General features: G+C 30.2%; 2 protein-coding genes across 2 annotated transcripts; both read right to left on the bottom strand.

Annotated features, from left to right (window-relative positions):
• Nucleotides 1–326: 326 nt before the first annotated feature.
• On the bottom strand, nt 327–4884 carry LOC114367723 (U3 snoRNP-associated protein-like EMB2271). The gene is made up of 7 exons (XM_028324914.1): nt 4448–4884; nt 4004–4343; nt 3319–3543; nt 2872–3100; nt 2343–2521; nt 1857–1922; nt 327–535 (listed from the first exon to the last, which is right to left on the bottom strand). The coding sequence occupies exons 1-7, from the start codon at nt 4819–4821 to the stop codon at nt 461–463; spliced, it is 1488 nt and encodes a 495-aa protein (XP_028180715.1). The 5' UTR covers nt 4822–4884; the 3' UTR covers nt 327–460.
• A 2930-nt stretch (nt 4885–7814) lies between these two features.
• Nucleotides 7815–17848, bottom strand: LOC114367725. The gene is made up of 9 exons (XM_028324915.1): nt 17582–17848; nt 16590–16781; nt 16191–16356; nt 15215–15685; nt 10558–10617; nt 10089–10309; nt 9088–9279; nt 8729–8894; nt 7815–8475 (listed from the first exon to the last, which is right to left on the bottom strand). The coding sequence occupies exons 1-9, from the start codon at nt 17792–17794 to the stop codon at nt 7997–7999; spliced, it is 2160 nt and encodes a 719-aa protein (XP_028180716.1). The 5' UTR covers nt 17795–17848; the 3' UTR covers nt 7815–7996.
• Between the last annotated feature and the right edge of the window lie 1965 nt (nt 17849–19813).

The raw sequence follows: 19813 nt of genomic DNA, 5'->3' as shown, positions 1-19813 counted from the left end.
TGCACCGAACGGAGAGCCAAACAGACACTTCATGTACAAATAACGGTGTAAACAAGTTCAGCACAAGTCCCTCGATGATAGTGGAAAGTCATTGTAATTAGGAGGAACAAGATTTAGTAGACAAATAATAAATTGCCTACTGTGTTTTGAGTACTACAAGGTCAATGGAAGGTTGATGATAGGGGCGTTTAACTGTATTGAAACAGGTGGTATTGGCGTCAAGGAAAATGATTTTGCACCATAAATTTTTATATTTGCTTTGAGTAGTCCTAAGTAAAAAAAAAACATTTCAAGATTTCAGAATCCTATACAAACAAAGCATAAACTAAGAAATTATCTATGACAATAATAAAAATAAATGTAATTGATTCATTTAATTAAGATCACGGACCTACATTTCAACTCAATGTTACAATTCGTATGTCAAAATTGAGGAGGGTACAATATTCAATGCCTCATCTCACAACTTAAGAGGAAGAATTGAAACTCCATTTCGAGCTTCAGGGTTACGTCCCCACCTTCCTAGACGAGGTTCCTGCAGACAAAATGCATCTTAGTTTATAGAAGAAGAAAACACTAATTCTAGCACGGTATTGGCAGCTCAAGAATTATTGGACACAAGAATCATGTGGGAGAGAATTAATTCAGGAAGAATGCCTGACACATACTATTATTAGCATATAACATTGCATTGTTTGACAACATACTAATGAATGCAATTAGCCCCAAACAAACAAGATGCTAACAAATGCACTAATTAGGTTTTTAGAAGTTTGAATTTCTTTTTGTTCCATAGCCCATCATATGTTCTTCGTGCTCCATCAGAAAAGGACCAACACGGAAACTATAGTAGATGTGAATTACCATAAATTTATTGTGAACAATTATATTTATATCAAAATTACTCTCGGACAAAATTCCCATATAGCAGAAAATGAAACTTCTCTAGAGAGCAGACTCAAGCATCAAATTGAAAACATTTCATTGATTATAGCAAAAGTTTACATATGAGGCATACTCCTTAATTTGGCAAGACTGATTTAAGTAGCTCTATGATTTAAGCTTGAGTTTAACTTTAAAAGCAGAGTTATATACTGGCTTATAATTATGAATTTGATAATAGCTGCAATTATTCTGGTAAAATATGCAATCTATAACTATAAGAGTAAATAGTATCCAATGATGTAAGTGGCGTTTCTATAGAATTAAAGGCATCAGTAATGTTTTCTTTCAACAATTCTAATCTCTTCAAGTTCAAAGTTGGTAGCAATCTATTTACTAGATAAAACTAGTCAATTTCATATACTTATCCAACACCAGGAGAGAAAAACAATAAAATTTGTCTCCATGGACAATCATTATTAAAGGTCCATTTGCTATTGTGGTTACACTCATATTGGGTTACAGGCTTACACACCTGTGGACAGATTGACACCTAACTGAGTGCAGCAAAATTTGGACCTGAGAAATCTTTAATCTTATAAATTATGTCATTCTAATCACTTAACACGAGAAGTCTCACAATCACAAGCTAAAAATAGAAATTTTCCAGAGAGACAGCTACCTTCATAAAAAAAATGTTGGAAATGAGAGAGCTTTAGGGGGGAGGAAGAAACAAAGAACACAAACATCAAGAGAACATAATAAATTCACCTATTAGTGTGAGTGAGTCATAAATAAGATAACCTGGTATCGATTTCCTTATATTATCATACTAAAAGTCCACCTTTCAAACTAGAAAGTTGAAATGCTCAGATAACTTTTCTGTCCATGACAGTGTTTCCAGTGAAATTTCAGTAAATAGTATACAAAAAAAAAAAGCATACAAGCAGGACACAGTTTGAGAAAATTTTCACCTGTCCAACTCCAGCAACTAAGAATTCTCCTGATTTTGCAAAAGCCAAGGAATTCACAAACCCAGCCTGTTATGCAAAAGGATAAATTAAATGGCAGTGGATTTTTCAACTGCAATAAAACTCAGTACAAATGTAAATCCAACACTAGAAAGATGAAGAATTGCATGTTTGGAAATTACTTTTTGACTTCAAAAGTAAAACTTGATTTTTTACATAAAACTACAAATCTATGTACGAATTTACAAGTATACAATCTCTATTCTGCGCAAGCTTATGTTAACATCACATGGCACAAAAAAGTAAGGTTTGAAAAAAAGGGGAGAGTTATTCAATAAATAACAAGGGATTTAGTGATTTACAGAAGAAGCTACATTCAACAGAAACAAGAACAACAATAGCCTTTTCAACAGAAGCTATAATCAAAATCTATGAAAAATTAATCTAGGAAAAGTTAACTAGAGTTTAATTGCTATTCCTTTCACTTACCAATGGCACATTACAAAGAGACTTAATGTCTTTGGTATCACTTTCAATTTCCCATAATCGAACAGAACCATTGCCAGCCCCAGATGCAGCAAGGTCGCTGTTTCTACAAACACTGACCGCACTGACCCAAGAGAATACTGACAAACAATGATGATCCTTGGGATGGTTGTAACCATTTTCTGCAGAATGAAGACAACGGTATCACTTTACGATCTTGAGATAAGGATAAATATAACTAGCAAATGTATTACAAATTCATGCATTCGTATTGTACAAGATGCAGTAGTTAAGCCAACAGCAAAATATGATGTTGTTTGTTCTCTGATGCATACATTACAGGAGTAAATTGATTCAGAATCATAGAGGAAATGACATAAAATTTTCTGAAAAGCAGGCAAAAGAAAAAAGAAAGAAAACATGTTACTGTATACATCATATATTTTTCTCCAACAAAATTTAAAGAACTGAAGGAACTGTCAATATTTTGAGACATTTGACTTGCAAGGAAAAAATATATGAACATATTTACCTAAGTTACCATTGGGGAGTTTTTCACTGTCCTTTTGGTCAGATTTCATGCTATCCACCGGTAATGCGTGTGCATTCCTCAAAATGTAAATAGGCTTCTTTCGCATTACAGTCCAAAGTTCAATGCTTCCATCATCCGAACCAGAAAAGAGTTCATCATTACCAACAAAACAACAGCATTCCAAGGAGGATGCAGGAGCACGAAATACAAGACGTGACTCTTCATGAACCTAAATTAGGGAGAATGCACATTAAAAAAATGGTCAAAAACAAGTCTAAAAGAGAAATAGGAATAACCCAAGAAATAGTAATTAGCTGATAAAAGTTTCCCCTTAATCAATAATTTCAGACATAAAAGGGGAAAGAACACAGCAACAGTAGGAGAAAGCAAGGAAACCCTAGCATACAAGTTAGATGATAGCCAAATACTTCATCATGGTGAAATTACCTTAAACAATTGCATGCTTCGATCACGTCCAGCAGTCAGTACCCTTTCTTTGCGTAAGCAATCAATACTTAATACTTCACTTTGGTGGCCAAATAGAGTGCTCATGTAAGTTCTGTCTTCAACATTCCATATCTTAATTGTCCGATCAAATGAACCAGAAAAAAGCTCTGAAGTTCCTTGCCTGAAAGTCAGACAGGAAACAGGACCTCTGTGACCTGGAAAAGACTGTAAAAAATCCAAATTAATATCCAATAACAACAACGCAAGCCCCAATTCAACAGTGCAAGACCCTAAAACAATTAGCTACAAACAAGGCCTATGATTTTCCAAACACTAGGTGTCCTGTGTTAACTACAGATAATTTACTTCACATTTTACTTTGTCAATCACCATGTAGGATCCTGATTACACTCAAATCAATTCACTACCCACTAAAACACAAAACCCACAATGAACTAAAGCTAAGCATTTCGATAAGGCGTCACATACTAAAACAGCGGCGAAACATTTTTATACAGAACAAGCAGCAAAATACACACATTAATCAGTCCAAACAAAACAATCAGTTAACAACCAACTACCCTTCTATATGCTCAAATAGGCACAGGCACAAAACATGCCAGACACTTTTCAGTCTATAATTCTACATTATTATCATTCATTTAAAAGAATGCAGAGACAGTACCTGAAGATGCTCTCTGGTGCGAGTATCCCATATATGAATATGGCGATCAAGGCCTCCGGTTGCCAAATAGCGACCGTCCGAGCTCGCAGCCAAAGCCAATGCTTGTTTACTTTGCCTTGTAGCCGAACCTTGCGGATCCTTCAACCCATGAGACTTCAACACCGAATCACTGGGCCACTTATACCTCTCACATTGCCCACTATTCACATCCCACTGCATAATTGTTCCGTCTTTCGACGCCGAAAAACCCTTCGAATCATCCTCAGATAGAGCCACCGCCGTCACACTATGCCGGTGCTTCGCCAACACCCTAAATCCTTCATCACCACTCACTTTCACCCTAAAGTAACAACCAAACAAAAAAAAAAAACAAAACTTTATGGTTAAATCAAAACACAAACACAAACAATTTATTGAGGAATGCATTGAGTTAATGAATCAAACCTTGAAGCAAGGCTTCTTCTGACGCGCCCACTTTCCTCGTTTTGCTCCTTTAACAACTTTTGAGCTACGAGCGAGTCTCTTGCTCCTTCTTCGTCTTTTTCTTCTTCATCATCCTCTTCTTCCTCTCCTTTCTGCGCGCTTTTCCGAACCCTTTGGAGAAGGTCCTGCGCGAGTCTCTTCCGCACCTCCGCGCCGGTCTCTTCCTCCTCCTGCTCCTCACCGCCGCCGCCGCCGGCGAAGAAGCCGTCTTCATCGAAGTCGCTTTCTATCTCGGCGTCTTCTTCTTCATCTTCGTCAAGTTTTTTGTTCTGTTTTTGGCGCTTTCGCGAATCGTTGGTGAAGAATGGATCGTGAGCCTTCTTCTTGCGCGGCATGATTCAGATTCAAACGTTTGCGAAGCAGGAAGTGTTTTGTTTGTAGGGTTTTTGTTTTGAGACAGAGGAAACAACTAGGGTTTAAGAGTGTTTGAGAAATGTTATTTAATTATTAATTTTTTTTATCATTCAATAAGAATAAAAATTAAAATGGCTTAATTTTGAAGATTATTGCAATATTTCTTTTTAAGGTTTAGTAATAAAATGTTCCTTCGGTCGATATCCTGATGGGTTTTAGTGTTTTACAATGTTTTCCTAATAAATATTTCCTCCATCCCTAATGATTTTTTCTTATCAAAATACCTTTAGTTATTTAATAATAAATGCTAAAATTTAATAAGACAAATTCATTTTCTTGTATGAAGATTGCAAAAAGTACTAGCACATGTTAATTTTAAAGATAATTTTAAAAAATATAAATTATTAATAAATTTAATGTTTCTAACCGTTAAATATATAGTACAAAATTAATATATTATATATAATATGAAAAAATCATGTGAAAAATGTATAGTAAAAATACTTATAAAATTTATTAATAAAGTAATTATAATTACACCTCAAGGTATATTTTGATGATAAAAGACTACTATTGAGATCAACCTCTCTATTGTTATCCTAATAACAATTTGGCTCACACAATATTAAATTATATTTATAAAATTCATTAATAGTTTATAAAAATGAAAGTTAGAGTAAATATGTAATTTAAAATTTCCCTTTTTTTTCCTTTTTTCTTTATCTTTTATCATCTGGTTTTGCTACAATTATTTGTTATACTTATTATTTTATCGGGTAAAAACAAAAATTTTAGAGAATGTATTGAATTAAGATTTAAAAAATTTATTTTAGCATAATTTTTTTTTAAATTTTAAAGATTAAATAAGAATGTAATGATTTATTAATTTTTTTTATAAAACTTTTATGATAATTTAAATTTTAATAGATTTATATAATAAGAATTGAAAGACCTTTATAGATTTTTAAGATTTAAAAGGATTATGTGAATTTTTAAAAACACATGTAAAATGTAAAATTACAAGAGTTCATAAAAAAATGATTTAAATGAATAAGTCTCATTTTATTTTTTTAATTTTAGGCCCATGTTTAATAAGTTTTGTTAATTTTAATGAATTAGTCCCTTTTTAATTAGTTTTATTAATTTTAATTAGTCTCTCTTTAATTTTATTAATTTAAATGAATTAGTCTCTCTTTATTTTTTTAATTTTAATGAATTAGTTCCTGTTTAATTAGTTTTTATTAATTTTAATAAATTAGTTCATGTTTAATTAGTTTTTTAATTAGTCCCTGTTTAATTTTATTAATTTAAATGAATTAGTCTCTCTTTAGTTTTTTTTATTTTATTAATGAATTAATTAGAAACAGGTTACATAAACAACATAATAGGAATATTATTATTAAATAAGATAAAATACTCAGTTAATATTTACCTTTATTTAGGTCTATTTTTTTTAACTTATATTATTTAAGTCTGGAGGAAGTATGACAATTAATATACCGATTTTCTCAAACTTTCAGTTTGGATTCAACCTAAACCCCGTAGACTTTTGGTGTTAGCTGCGCATGTATTTTAGTCTTAGTCAAGTGATCTAAAATCAAACTACTTCATAGTATTTGGTTAATGCATTTTTTTTTTCTTTATTCCAACAACAGCACACGTGTAAAGAAATATGTTATAAAAAAATGTGTAGCAAAAATAAGTTTATTTGTAATTTATTAAAAACTAGTCTATTTTTTTATTGCTATAGTTTGTTTGCAAAATTTAGAAAAATGACTATAAAATAAAATTTAAAAGGTTGGCATACGAAAATTCAATAAACCTGTAAATTAATGGAAAAGATCAAAAGTAATTAATAGTAAAAGAAAAATAATGTAGTACAAAAGTATACTCATATACTTAGTATTTTATTGAAAATGAAAATCTTTAATTCCGAAAAAAAATTGTAAATATTTTCAATAATTTTACAGTGAACTACAAAAATATATTCTTAAAATCATGAATGCAGCCACCTTGCAATATAATTAGGAACCAATAATTCTATGGAAACAACTTTTCTTCTACCAAAATGTCCCCTAAAGATAAGTTTGAGTAATTAAAAGTTGTTATGGGAAAAGAATATTAATTACACCATGAATAAAATATGGAATAATTTCTATAAAAAAATGGAATAATAAATGCTTAATTTTTTTAATAAACGCTTTCCATGTTTAGTAAACGTTTATCCAATCCCATAATTCCAAGAATAAATAAATAGTGCGTGAAACAAATGTCCCATAATGATTATGAGTTGAATAAACTCTAGGTAATTTTTGTGTGGATAAAAATAATTATAGCTATTAACTTATTTTTAGATACAAACATATATGAACATAAATCACGATCAATTTTTAAAAAAATAACATTAATTTTTGAATGCTCATTCAAACATGCATTTTGATTTTGAACTTGAATCCTCAATTGCATTGATCAAACATTCCAATTCGAGTTTAAATTTCAATTTAAAATGTAATTTTTTATATTGTGTTTGGTTTAAAAGAGAGAAATAAAATAAATATAAATAGAAGAAAGATAATTTGAAAAAGGAAAAATATGATAGAAATGAAGAGTTATCATGTTTTATTGTTTGGTTTAAGAAAAATAAAGTAAAAATAATATTTTAAAGTTATTTAGTAGGGATAAAATAAGAAATTAAATTTTTTGGGTACATAACGTGACAACTTATTTCTTTTCAAAATCTTACACACATAACCTATACTTTTTCTTTTTTTTTCTCTTTTTCCTCTCTCTGTCTTGCAACCTAATGGGTGTCCATGAAAATTTCTCTTTTCATCTTCTCTCCCTTAATTCCGTATTATCATCCGAAGAGAGCCTTAAGGAATGAAATTCTCTCATCATGTCCTCTCAACACTAAGAAAAATTTACAAGTTATATCACCAACGTATATATCTATTAAAAGATCTGAATTTGAAAATGGAAGAAAAGAACAAACAGATATGGAAAAAGAGAATTTTAATACAAATACAACATGATTCAGAATACAATAAACTATAGCTAGCTGGGGGCACTTGATACGAATAATGTGCCTATAGCTTCTTTATTAGTGACCTTCATTCACATAATTTCCCAGTGTATATAAAACTCTTCCTAATTCATTTATATTGAGCTAACCACACCCTCCTCTGATTCGGATGCCACAATACCTATATCAAGTTCAGCAGATTTCTTGTTAACAAAGTTACATTGTTTTCTGATTTCTCCTTTCTTCCCAGTTAGCACACCAATGTTTCCCATTTTAATCATCGAAGCGGAAAAGCTCTTAAAGAAAGCTATTTGGTCACTACTGAACTTGTTGACAATGCTGATGGTATCAGCACCAGGTGTTGAGAACAACTCTTGATCACTCTGGAGCAAACCCTTCTTAACCTTAAGATTGGAGTAGTAGTTCTTGTCCAATGTATCAGGAGTGGTTGGGTCAAAATTCAAAAGGTTGTTAGGTCCACCTTGGGGGCATATTTGGCGCAATTGTTGCAAGTAAGTTGTGTCAAGAGTTGGATCGGGTCTGCCAGTACCACTGAAATTGTACAATCGGTCTAGAATGAAAAAGCAGTGAGCTCTACCAAATGAATGAGCACCTGAAATTGAATCATATACAAATCATATACTAATCCCTCATGTGTTTATTTTTTATAAGATAAATTCTTCCATTTATTATTATCATTATTTTGGGTTATTATGATATTCGTGTGAAATATTTATCGATTTTTAGCATGATTGATCTGTGTCAAGAAATCATGGGTTTTCCTTCCAAATCACGTTTTATTATTGCTATTATAGGTAGCATTGTTGAAACACATAGGATAATTTGAATTGGGGAACATTTCTTACCTGAGAGTGCAACAAGATCAGTAGTGTCGAGACCTTGAACAGCAAAGGCAGCTTTAAGTTGAGTGAGGTTGAAGAAAGGAGCAGGAAGGTTTTCATTGGCAAGGGTTCGGTTTGCTGTTAAACTATCTCTCCTTCCCAAGGGGAATTTCAAAAAAGGACCATGAGCCTGTCAAATGATACATGAATATTCTTTCTAATAAATAAACACCCTCTATTAAGCATATGTTGCAATAAATAAACATCTATATGTTATTATTTGATTGGACAAACTTGATAAAAAAGGATTTAACAAAAGAACTTGATCTAAGTTTTTTCTTTAACCTAAAATGAGACTTCATGTTATATAAGATGAGGCATACCAGAACAGAAGATACTTCAGCTGCAAGGGTAAGAATATCAGCGCAAGAAACTACACCAGGGCAAACTTGTTCCAACTCTGTCTTGATTTCGTTTACAACATCCAAACCTCTTATTGAGTTGTTGTTTGGCAGAGCTTGTTGCTCACTCACTATGGTGGCTGTGTTGTTCAACAAAATTGATGCGTCACAGCCCTGCATGCCACAAATTAACATCAACAACATAAATCAATTCATATTTCTTGTTCATTCTCAACAACTACATCTGACGAAGTAATTAAGAATCAATTTCTTTTCTTGAACATTTGTTTAGTTTCCACTAGAAATTTTCGACATTCCAAAATCCAAACCGCTTACTTTGAGATGAGACTAACAAGGTGTTCCCTTCCTTTATGATCTCATGCATTATTTAGTTGTATAATTAATTTAATTTAATTTATAGAGAGTTGCTATGGTATAAGGAGAAATTTAAGGTTTTTGCTACAACTGTTTTTTAACCTAATAGTTGAATGAGTTTTGACACGCCAAGAGAGAGAAAGAAAGATTCTGAATATATAAGAGTACCAAACCTTTAAATCTGAGAGTGTATTAGAGAATTTCTCTAACCCCTTTGCTTACATGCATTACAATTTCTTACACTGATATTCAATTATAAATAATAAGGTATAATAAATTTATTAATTTAATAATAACTAAGTTAAAAGTCATACCTAAAATTTTGTTGGTCAATTATATAAACAAATTTATGCCAACAATACATGAAAATCAAACTCAAATATAATTCAATAAATGTTTTAAATTGAAAGAGTACCTAACTAAGTAATCTTGGCTATGAGCTTATTTGTGAGACTGATGGATCCACTTAGCTGGAGACAATTTTGTTTTTGTTCACAAGGGGTTTATTTAAATTTGAACTATGGGTTTTTAGGCATCTAAAGTGGAAAGAATTAACTACTTAAATTAGATAGAAAGGGAGGATGAATAAGCAAGTAAGTTTTACATACTTGAACAAAGCAGTCATGAAAGAAAAGCCTGACGAGGCTGGCAGGCATACGTGTATCGGTTCTTGAAACTTTCTCTACGACTCTAAATACAATGAAATGCACCTGGGGACAACTCTTCTTGTAAAAGAAGGGATCTAATCCTGCATTTGAAGAGAAGGGTAACCCTCCAAGCACAACCACTAGACCTATCACTACAAGACCAAAACACCTCATTTTTCTGCCTAAAATTGATTTGAACTCACTCAACACCTCTGTTTGTGTGTGTTGCTGCTGCAAGACTCACCATATAACTTGCCTTTTATTTATAGAGACAAATAGCAGCCATGCTTGTGAATATTGTGATGGACGAAGAATGACACTGAAGAACAAGACAACTTCTTGTTAGGCACGTTATCTAGTACAAAGTCATGTATTTTTTAAATGATGATTTAACTATTTTTGTTAGATAAGATTATGTTTAGTTAAGTACCACTTGAAGAAGGAAGGTGCAGTGATAATGTGTACACCCCATATGTATAATCCAAGTCCACTGTGTCTGAATTGCAATTCTTAATCAACTCAATTTATTACCAAGTCAATGCATATCGATCACTACTAAAAGAAAGAATTAATTAATATTGAGTTAGCTTTGTTGATATACCATAATTGATCTAACGAAAATTAAATTGATAATATGAAATTTAATTGTGAATTTACATTAGTACAGTATAACATCCTACTACTAACATTGTGTATATAAATTTATATAATGTGTTATACTTTTTACAAATTTAATTTCCATGCTTTCTCAGTATAAAGAGTTTTTTACTGACAACTATTTATAAATTATTTTAGATATGAATTTTAAATAATTGTTATAAAATTTAATAATCTTATATAATGCATAACAAATTTATGATCAAATGAAGTGCAAGTAACATATTTTGTAACATTTTTTAAATATATTTTTATTATTGATTAAAATTTATTAAAAATTATAAATTTTATTATTCTTCTGACCGATCTATTCTATATTTAAGGACAATCAGAATTAATTAAGTAAAATAAGTGATTATAATTTGTGTTAATAGTTGTTGGTTATATATTGAGTTTCTTATTTGGCTAATTTATTGCCATAGGATATATTTTTTTTAAGACTTGGCGCATGACCAGGAGCTGTGTGTACAACCTAAATCTAATTAATTCTTCTCGGCATTTCCGTTGTCATTACTTTGGATAAAATATTACGTCCATAGGCATGTAATATATATTTCCGTTGAAACGCAGAAACATAAATGTCTCTATAATAATACTTATATCCCAAGGTCTGTAAAAAAGAATATTTTCCAAGGATTCTAACTCACAACACGTCCACACCTCAACCCATCCATTGTGGGTATTATCAATTATTAATTAGTGTGATGGGAGTTTATTAATCAACTGGTCTGAGCATAAGGCGCATTAAAAGTAAGGTGTGGTTACCAAAAGCTTTAACACCAAGTTGTCTTGCGCGCGACATCATCATCGTTTATAGACTTCAGTTTTCCTGCACAAATGTTTTGGGCAGGATGGATGTTTTAATAATAATAATAATATTTTTCATAATTTGAAAGACAGTAATTAAACTTGTTTCCCCTATACCAAAAAAGACAGTAAAAAATCAATTCACAACATAAGTATTGCCTACAAATCTATACATATATATGAGTATTGTTTGTACAGCATAATTTTTTTTGGATATGTTAATTGTTTTGATCCATAGAGGTATTATATATATATATATATATATATGAGAGATGATTTTTTTATTCTATGAATAACTTTTTTATATCTCCAGATTAAATTTTTAAAAAATAAATGGTAACAAAAAAAATAATTTTAAAAGAGTTATTCGTAAATGAATCTATTTTCTCATTATATATAACTAAAACTGCATAGTAATTTATGTAATTTATACGATAAAGCTATATAGTAATTTATATAATTGGTTTGTTTATCTCTATTTATTATATTATTCATTGTATTTTACATTTTACATTTTTCATCCCTTTTTTTAAATTTTTTTTTGTAAAAGAAGTTGTATAAATAGTATTTTTTATCTCTTGTGCATTGACTTCGTTTGGTCTTCTTATCTATATAGTTCGTTTCATTGTCTTCTTTTAGTTAAAACCTGAAGTAATAAGCAGACCCACTTTCACCCACGTGTGCTTTAAATTTCTAGCTAAATTAATATTTTAGGCATTGGAATATGAAGGAGTTGTTACATTATTTATTAATATAATACTAATTATGTACGAAACTTCCATGATAAACATGTACCGGCCACTTTTGAATTGACTAATTTTGCCGTTGTTTGTTTGGCTTTAACAAGGCACAAAGCCTTTGATGCGAATATTACTTGTAATAGCAGATTCAAGTGATTCTTTAATAATGTGAGTTGATTCTTTAATAATGTATTATTCAGTTTCTCGTTGTAATTAACGAAACATTTCATCTTATATGGAGTTGGAATTCACTTAGGGTCGATTCTAATGTGAGAAAATAATTAATACCACAAATCAAGCTCAATTAATGTACACTAGAAAAATGTTAAAAAAAGAAAACGAAAATCTCATGTGCATTAAGAACAACTAATGCACATTATTTGTCATCGACACATACCCATTTTATCTACACTTAAAGTCTAGGACGAAGAATTATTATTATTTTTTATGAGAATAATTTTATACCGATACTATGGTTACAAAAATAAATACATATTTTTGTACCCATCTCAATGACCTTTATGCTTTGATTAAGTGAAATATAGAGAAAAGAAATAGAAAGAAGAGAAATAGAGTATAGAAGATTTGTTCTTTGAATGGATAGAAATAAGAAGAAAAGAAATAGATAAAGGAAAATGATATTCGTCCCACTAAAACCGCTTGAAAATATGCTTAGTATATAGTTAATTTTATTTTATAAGTGATTAATAATGTTATGAAGTTATTGATTATCAAATGTGTTCAATTACATATAAAAATATGTTTAATTTTAATTTGTACCACAAGTGGTGGTTAACTTTGTTTTAAAAGTAATTAATAAAGTTAGTATATAATTAATTTTATTTTATAAGTGATTAATAATGTTATGAAGTTACTAACTATCAAACGAGTTCAATTACATATAAAAATATGATTAAATTTGTATTTATATGTGATTAATATATTTAATAATAATTAACTACATTTAAATAAAATCAATCATATTTACATACATATAATTAACCATAATTGTTAGATAGACGTCGGGTGGACATTTTGAGAAGTTCAAATACCAGTACCAATAGAGAAATTATATGAAAATATTTGTATACTAATTAACAACTGTATTTTTTATTTCATTATTTTTTCTTAACATAATACTTATTTATTAATTTTAAAAAAGTTAAGCTATAGAAATTTATTTAATCTTAAGAAATTAACAAAAAAGAAAAGAAAATGCCGATTTGGGGAGGGAGAATGTTTTCTAATAGATCCCATGTCATGAAAATAACTCCTTTCCTTTTTTATTTATTTATTTTAGAATCCTTTCCTTTTTATTTCTCTTTTCAAATAAATGGTAAAAATTGAATATTTTATCATATCTTTCTGCTTATTTCTTTCCACTTCGTTTCCAAATCAACAAATTAGGTCTCATTATCTAGAAATTAGGTTTCAACTTTTCAGGAATTCTCACCAAGTTAAATTAGTTGGGTGTTGAACCATAGTTTTAATAAACTTTTAAATATCAGATCAGCAATCAATGATATCAACCCGTGGTTTTAAATAATCATTAAATAAAAAACAATTGAGATGCAACTAGTTAAAAAAAACTCAAATGATTAAAATCATATACAATCTAAGAATCTAACTTAAATGAACAAAAATAAGTATAATTAAGTCAAAATAAATAAATAAATAGAAACCACTATACGATGCTAAAGCCCGAAAACATGACGCACAAAACTGACAAAAGTGAAAGCCCACGCCAAATAAAACATAAAAGCTCCTTTTACACACAAAAGACTCATGCAATCTTATTTATAGAGTTAGATTCTCATCATTGGACCAAAACATGTAAAATAGAATTGGATTCTCTAGATTTAATTTGTAGTCTCCTTGATTCTTATTAGTACATGTTTTTCTCGTACAATAAAAAACTTTGATTCTGCTGGATATCTGTGTTCTTGTCAGGATTCAGGAAATAGATAATGCATCCACACATCATCACTGAAAAAATTGCTTGCATAATTTTTTTTTGTCCTAAGTAAATTAGTTGCTACAATCCAAACCTAGCTTTCGCAATCCCTTCAACTTTGGAGTGGCAAAATTTCAAACATAGCTTAGAAATAGGAATCACGTCAGTATAACTCAATTGTTTGTCTTGTTTCTTTGGTTCACAATTATTCCAAAAAAATATATGTTCGTAGCAACATATAATTGGAGTCGTCTGTACTCTTGTTGAAGCTAAGTAGTACTTTTAAGTTTTAACTCAATTTCCGTTAATCTAGGTGGAAATTTAAAACAATGGAGTTCACGATTGCTTGTGACAGAAATTTAGATTAAATTCCCTTCATTCCAAAACTTTGAATTTTACGGTTTTTGCACTGATATATAAATATTTCATTCATACAAATTTAGATTAAATTATCATTTATTTATTGTTTTACAGATTTTTATACTATTTTCAACTACTTTATTTATATTCCTATGAAAATATTTTCTACTGTTTCCACTATGTAATGCTACATTAAAAACTGTAAAACTTAAAGTTATCAAATATTCCACTAAAATAGTCTTAATCTCTCAACTACATATAAAGATATATATAATTGGAAAAAAATGCACATTACATCTTGAAATTTTAAAACAACCAATGTTTTGCTGCGAAAATAGAAAAGCTAAAGCACGCAAAATTTTGAAATAGAAGGAGTGTAGTAAATATATATTTTGTCACACGGTAGTGAATAATATAGAGCTAGGTCCTAGGTGCTGAATACAAAGTAAAAAGTTTATAATGGTTCACCACATGCACATAGCATATATGTGCATATACAAAACGCTTTATTAGTACTTTCAATCTTTGCATTTTTCAGCACAACCTTTGCCAATTTATTTACAATGAGCTAACCATGCTATCTTGTGATGATTCTTTGGTGGCAGTAGTAGTAAGTCCGGAAGAATTTCCATTCACAGAATTACATTGCGATCGGATTTCTCCTTGTGATCCCGTTAGCACTCCAATGTTGCCCATTTTTATCATTGACGCCTTAAAGTTTTCAAAGAAAAGAGTTTGGTTACTAATGAAATTGTTGACAATGGCAACGATATCCGTATTATTTGCACTAAGCAACTCTTGATCACTCTGAAGCAAGCCATTTTGAAGTTGAAGATTGGAGTAATAGTTGGAGTCGAATGTGTCTGGAGTGGTTAAGTCCAAATTGGTGAGATTAGTGCCAGGTCCACCATTTGGACATATTCCTTGCAATGATTGTAAGAGAGTTGTGTTTAGAGTAGGATCTGGGTTGCCAGTGTTGCTGAAATTGTATAATCGATCAACAAAAAATCTGCATTGAGCTCTACCAATTGTATGAGCACCTAAAAAAAGAAAAATTTCAATAAGTAATGCAATTAAAGGGTTTTCTAATGGGTACACATGATACTAAAGATGTATAACGATAATTTTTTTTATAAAAAAAGAATGTATTTATATCAAAAGAGAGCATTCATTGTCATTTGATTATAAACATTGCTACTGTTGTTTAATTAATTTTCATCCAAGTTATCTAAATTAGAATTAGTTTAAGTATTATTATAAGAGTAGCAATATGATCACACAAAAAAAACTCATCGTCATTTAGTTTTTTTTTTATTTAAACAATATAAAGCATATAAGAAGATATATTTAATATTATGTCCTTGGTTCTAGTCAAACTAAGTTTGGATCCCTAACTAGCTCAAGTCTTATAGTGATTAAGAGAAAATATCCTATTAAAGATAATCAATAAATTCTCACTGATTTCATAAAAATCCAAAAAATACTATACACTCGTAAATACAAATTATAAAACATTTTATTTATTAAATGTAAAAGCTTTCATACCTGAAAGTGCAACTAGATCAGTAATGTTGAGGCTTTGATTACCAAATGATTCGATAAGTTGATCAATGGTAAAAGTAGGAGCCGGAAGATTTTGGTTAGCAAGGGTTTGATTTGCTGTCAAACTATCCCTTCTTCCCAATGGAACTTGCCAAACAGGACCATTAGCCTGCCAAATATATAGTTATACTAAAACTCTATATATAAATGCATCAAAAAATACTAAAACTCTATAAGTTGGACAAAATAGAATTCAAAAGGTGAACAAAAATTGTTGAGAAGTTATGGTTTCAATTAAGATTAAAATTCCACGAAGTTTTTATTTATTTTTTATTTTTTTATATTCTTGACGATGATTTGTTTTAATCAATTCTTCATATATATATATATATTTATTTATACCAGATCAGAAGATATTTGAGCTGCAAGAGCAAGAATATCAGCACAAGAAACTATGCCGGGACAAGCATTTTCCACTGCAGTCTTGATCTGGTTCACAACATCCAAACCTCTTATTGAGTTGTTGTTTGGCACTGCACTTTGCTCGCTCACGATCGTGTCCGTGTCGTTCAGCAGAATTGATGCGTCACACCCCTGTCATATCCATCCATGTATAATTAATTCAATTCTCTCAGCAACAAAATAATTGAGTTACATTAAAAAGCAACGTGCACTTTATTTTTCCTTTTCTTTTATTCAACGTACTCTTTTATCAGTGCCCAAGATAAGGAAACCTTGACATTTCAAACCACGTTTGCTTTTACACTTAACATTATAAGGAGTGGTTGAGCCAGAGGCCCCAGTTCATAACTTGGAGTGGAAAAAGATTTCACTAAAATTGATGGAGGAGACCAGGTGCATGATTGATTCCGTTCTCAGAAATTATGAAAATCTATTAAGTGTTATAAATTATTTCTAAAATAAGTATTTTAAAATTATTTATTACTTGATGTTATTTTGAATTTATATTTCAAATAGTCGTTACTCATAGGGGAGACGCACACTAAAATCCAATCTATTGTACAACCACTTCTATGTATTATGATGTATCAATGTATTTTGTATAAAAGATCAATAAAAGATATTCATTTAAATTACTTCTCAATGAAAACAGCTTTTGAAAATTTGATAAATCAAACACACTTATTTTAAAAATATTAAAATTTCTATAGAAATGTTTTCATGAACCCTTGCATTTTAGCCATCTAATATAAAAGAAAAAATATTACTAATTTGATAAACGAGTTTTGCTCGGGGTAATAGAAGTAGGGAAGGATTTACTACTCTAAAATCAAAAGACGTGATAAGAGTTAACTAATTAGCTGCATGTGGCAAGAAATTAACTATGAATGGAGTTAATTAAGATATGAAGAAGAGTAATTATATATAGTTACCTGAACAAAACAGTCGTGAAAATGGAGCCTGATGAGACTTGCAAGTATGCGGGGATCAGACTGGGAGACATTTGAGAGCACCTCACGTACGATTGAAGTCACATTTGAACATGTGCTATCGTAAAATGAAGGATCTAGCTGTGCATATGAGAAGTGTGGTAGTGCTCCAAGCACTACCACCACACAGCATAAAGCCAGACGAAGGGAACTCATTTTTTCTTTCTGATCGGTGTTTGCAATTTATGAGGGTGTTGTTTTTTTGTAGTTAGAACACACAGATCCGGGTGCTTCTATTTATATAGAGAGAAAAAAGCCCAATGAATGCAATGCCCTTCTTTCAAGGATTAGTTCCTTATTGGTGGTTTGAATTTTATTTCATACAGTTGTCATAATAAATTTTTTAGTACGGTGTATTGTATGGAGTAGTTTGTAAAATTAGGTTAAATTTAAGAACCATTATTCTATATGTAAAATAAAAGGGTACTTTGGTGCTCTTCCTCACCTTATTTCCAAATGCATATATACTTCATATTTATAGGTATATTAAGTTACATGCAAATCAATTTTTTTTTTTTTGTTTACAGAAAAGATCAAATCTTCTACCTTTCTATTTTCTTTTCTTCCTTAACCAACTAATTATACAAATATGATAACGTGTATTGCACCAGTGGATGATATTTATTTGTAAACTCGATCATCAAATTAGGTTTGTTATTTGTAATACACTTTATATTAAAGCATATAAATGATTACATATGCAATATATATAAATATGTACTTTTTGGTGAGAATATAAGTTTATTTGTGTTTATCTTGATTAAAATTTAAATTTATAGAGAATAAAAACTCTTTTTTTCTTTTTTTTTTTTATTTTTAAAGAAAGAAAATAAAAACTCTCTATATTTGAGTTATGAGGTGGGGGTATACTATCATATTCAATCATGGATGAGTTCTGCTTTTAGAAGTTTGAAGCAAAAGCCGCGCATACCAAGCTTCTTTAGTTGGTAGAATGTATATCAAATCATATATATATATTTTTATTAAACTATTAAATTTAGGAGATGTGTCGCTGCTAAGGTAATGCTTGAGGATTTTTCACAAAAAGCATAAAAAAAACGTAGCATTGAATTTTTTTTATTGAAAACTTTTAAACGGGGATCGGATAGATTGTTATATAGAGAATGTTTGTCTAAACGTTAGTTAGGACAAATGCAATTTTGCTGAAGGATCAAGACTTTCCTTTTATGTTAACTTTGCATTGGACCGTTGAATTTATCTCAAATTTTGTGTGATAACAATTTAAACGGAGAACAAACATGCACTTGGACAGTTTTAATAATTATAACAGCCAAAGAAAAAAAAATACACCATTAATAACTACTCTATTTCTGAAAATAAGTTAATAGAAATGAAGGAAAAAAGTTGAACCCCCAAGAAGGCAAGAACACGTTTAACGTTCCAGTCTCCAAGTAAATACCTCCCAAGTCCTAACTAGGCTACGATAAACGAGGGCATACCTAACTTCTATCGTATTAAGTGAAACAGTAATGTGAAAATTTGTGCACTTCTGCTTTTTTAATTTTCCACGCGTTCATGTTCGAGCATTGACTACTTTTTGGACTTGGTTCATGGTTACTAGAAGAAATAAAGAAAGAAAAATCCTTTTTCGTCCACTTCTGCTTTTCTAATTTCAGTGTTCCCTCCAACGTAGCTTGGAGTGCTTTTAAACTACAAATAAAACAGATAGTGTAATCTAGAAGGAATTATCAAAGTCTTCCCATCAATACCTGTTTTTTTTTCTCTTTTCTAAGAGCATATTCCCATTTCCCACATTTAACTGGTTATATTTTTTCTTTTGTTTAATTTACCCAAGAAGAAAGAGGTTATTTACATTTACATAAAGTTACAAGACACATGCATAATAAAGTATCATTGAAAGATGAATTGCAAGTCTTTAAAAAATATACACAACTTAAAAGTTCATTATGTGAATATATATATTCTTATTAATTAAGACCTGTTTATGTTTTCTATTTTAAAATATCTTTGAAAGTTATTCTAGTTGCTTACACATTGGTGATCTAGCCATTGAAGCTGTCAATGTGGTCTCCAAGTAGGTTTTTCTCCCGAATATATAAATGTCTACAATTGCTTTCCATGATAAAGTTGGTTTGACAATATCTTTGACAATATCTGGACAAATTACTTTTTTTTACCAATGCCTTCTAGTAC

Source organism: Glycine soja, chromosome 9, assembly GCF_004193775.1.
Source record: "Glycine soja cultivar W05 chromosome 9, ASM419377v2, whole genome shotgun sequence".
NCBI classification, from domain to species: domain Eukaryota; kingdom Viridiplantae; phylum Streptophyta; class Magnoliopsida; order Fabales; family Fabaceae; genus Glycine; species Glycine soja.
This window is presented reverse-complemented; position numbering and strand designations above follow the sequence as displayed.

Coding starts and splice junctions, on each gene's coding strand:
- LOC114367725 (XM_028324915.1), bottom strand. CDS start 17,794: ATGAGTTCCCTTCGTCTGGCTTTATGCTGTGTGGTGGTAGTGCTTGGA. Junction 10,618..15,214: donor ATCACAAGATAGCATGGTTA/GCTCATTGTAAA, acceptor ATTCAGACACAG/TGGACTTGGATTATACATAT. Junction 9,280..10,088: donor TTCATGACTGCTTTGTTCAA/GTATGTAAAACT, acceptor TGTGGCATGCAG/GGCTGTGACGCATCAATTTT.
- LOC114367723 (XM_028324914.1), bottom strand. CDS start 4,821: ATGCCGCGCAAGAAGAAGGCTCACGATCCATTCTTCACCAACGATTCG. Junction 4,344..4,447: donor AGAAGAAGCCTTGCTTCAAG/GTTTGATTCATT, acceptor TTGTTACTTTAG/GGTGAAAGTGAGTGGTGATG. Junction 2,522..2,871: donor ACTCCCCAATGGTAACTTAG/GTAAATATGTTC, acceptor TTCATTCTGCAG/AAAATGGTTACAACCATCCC.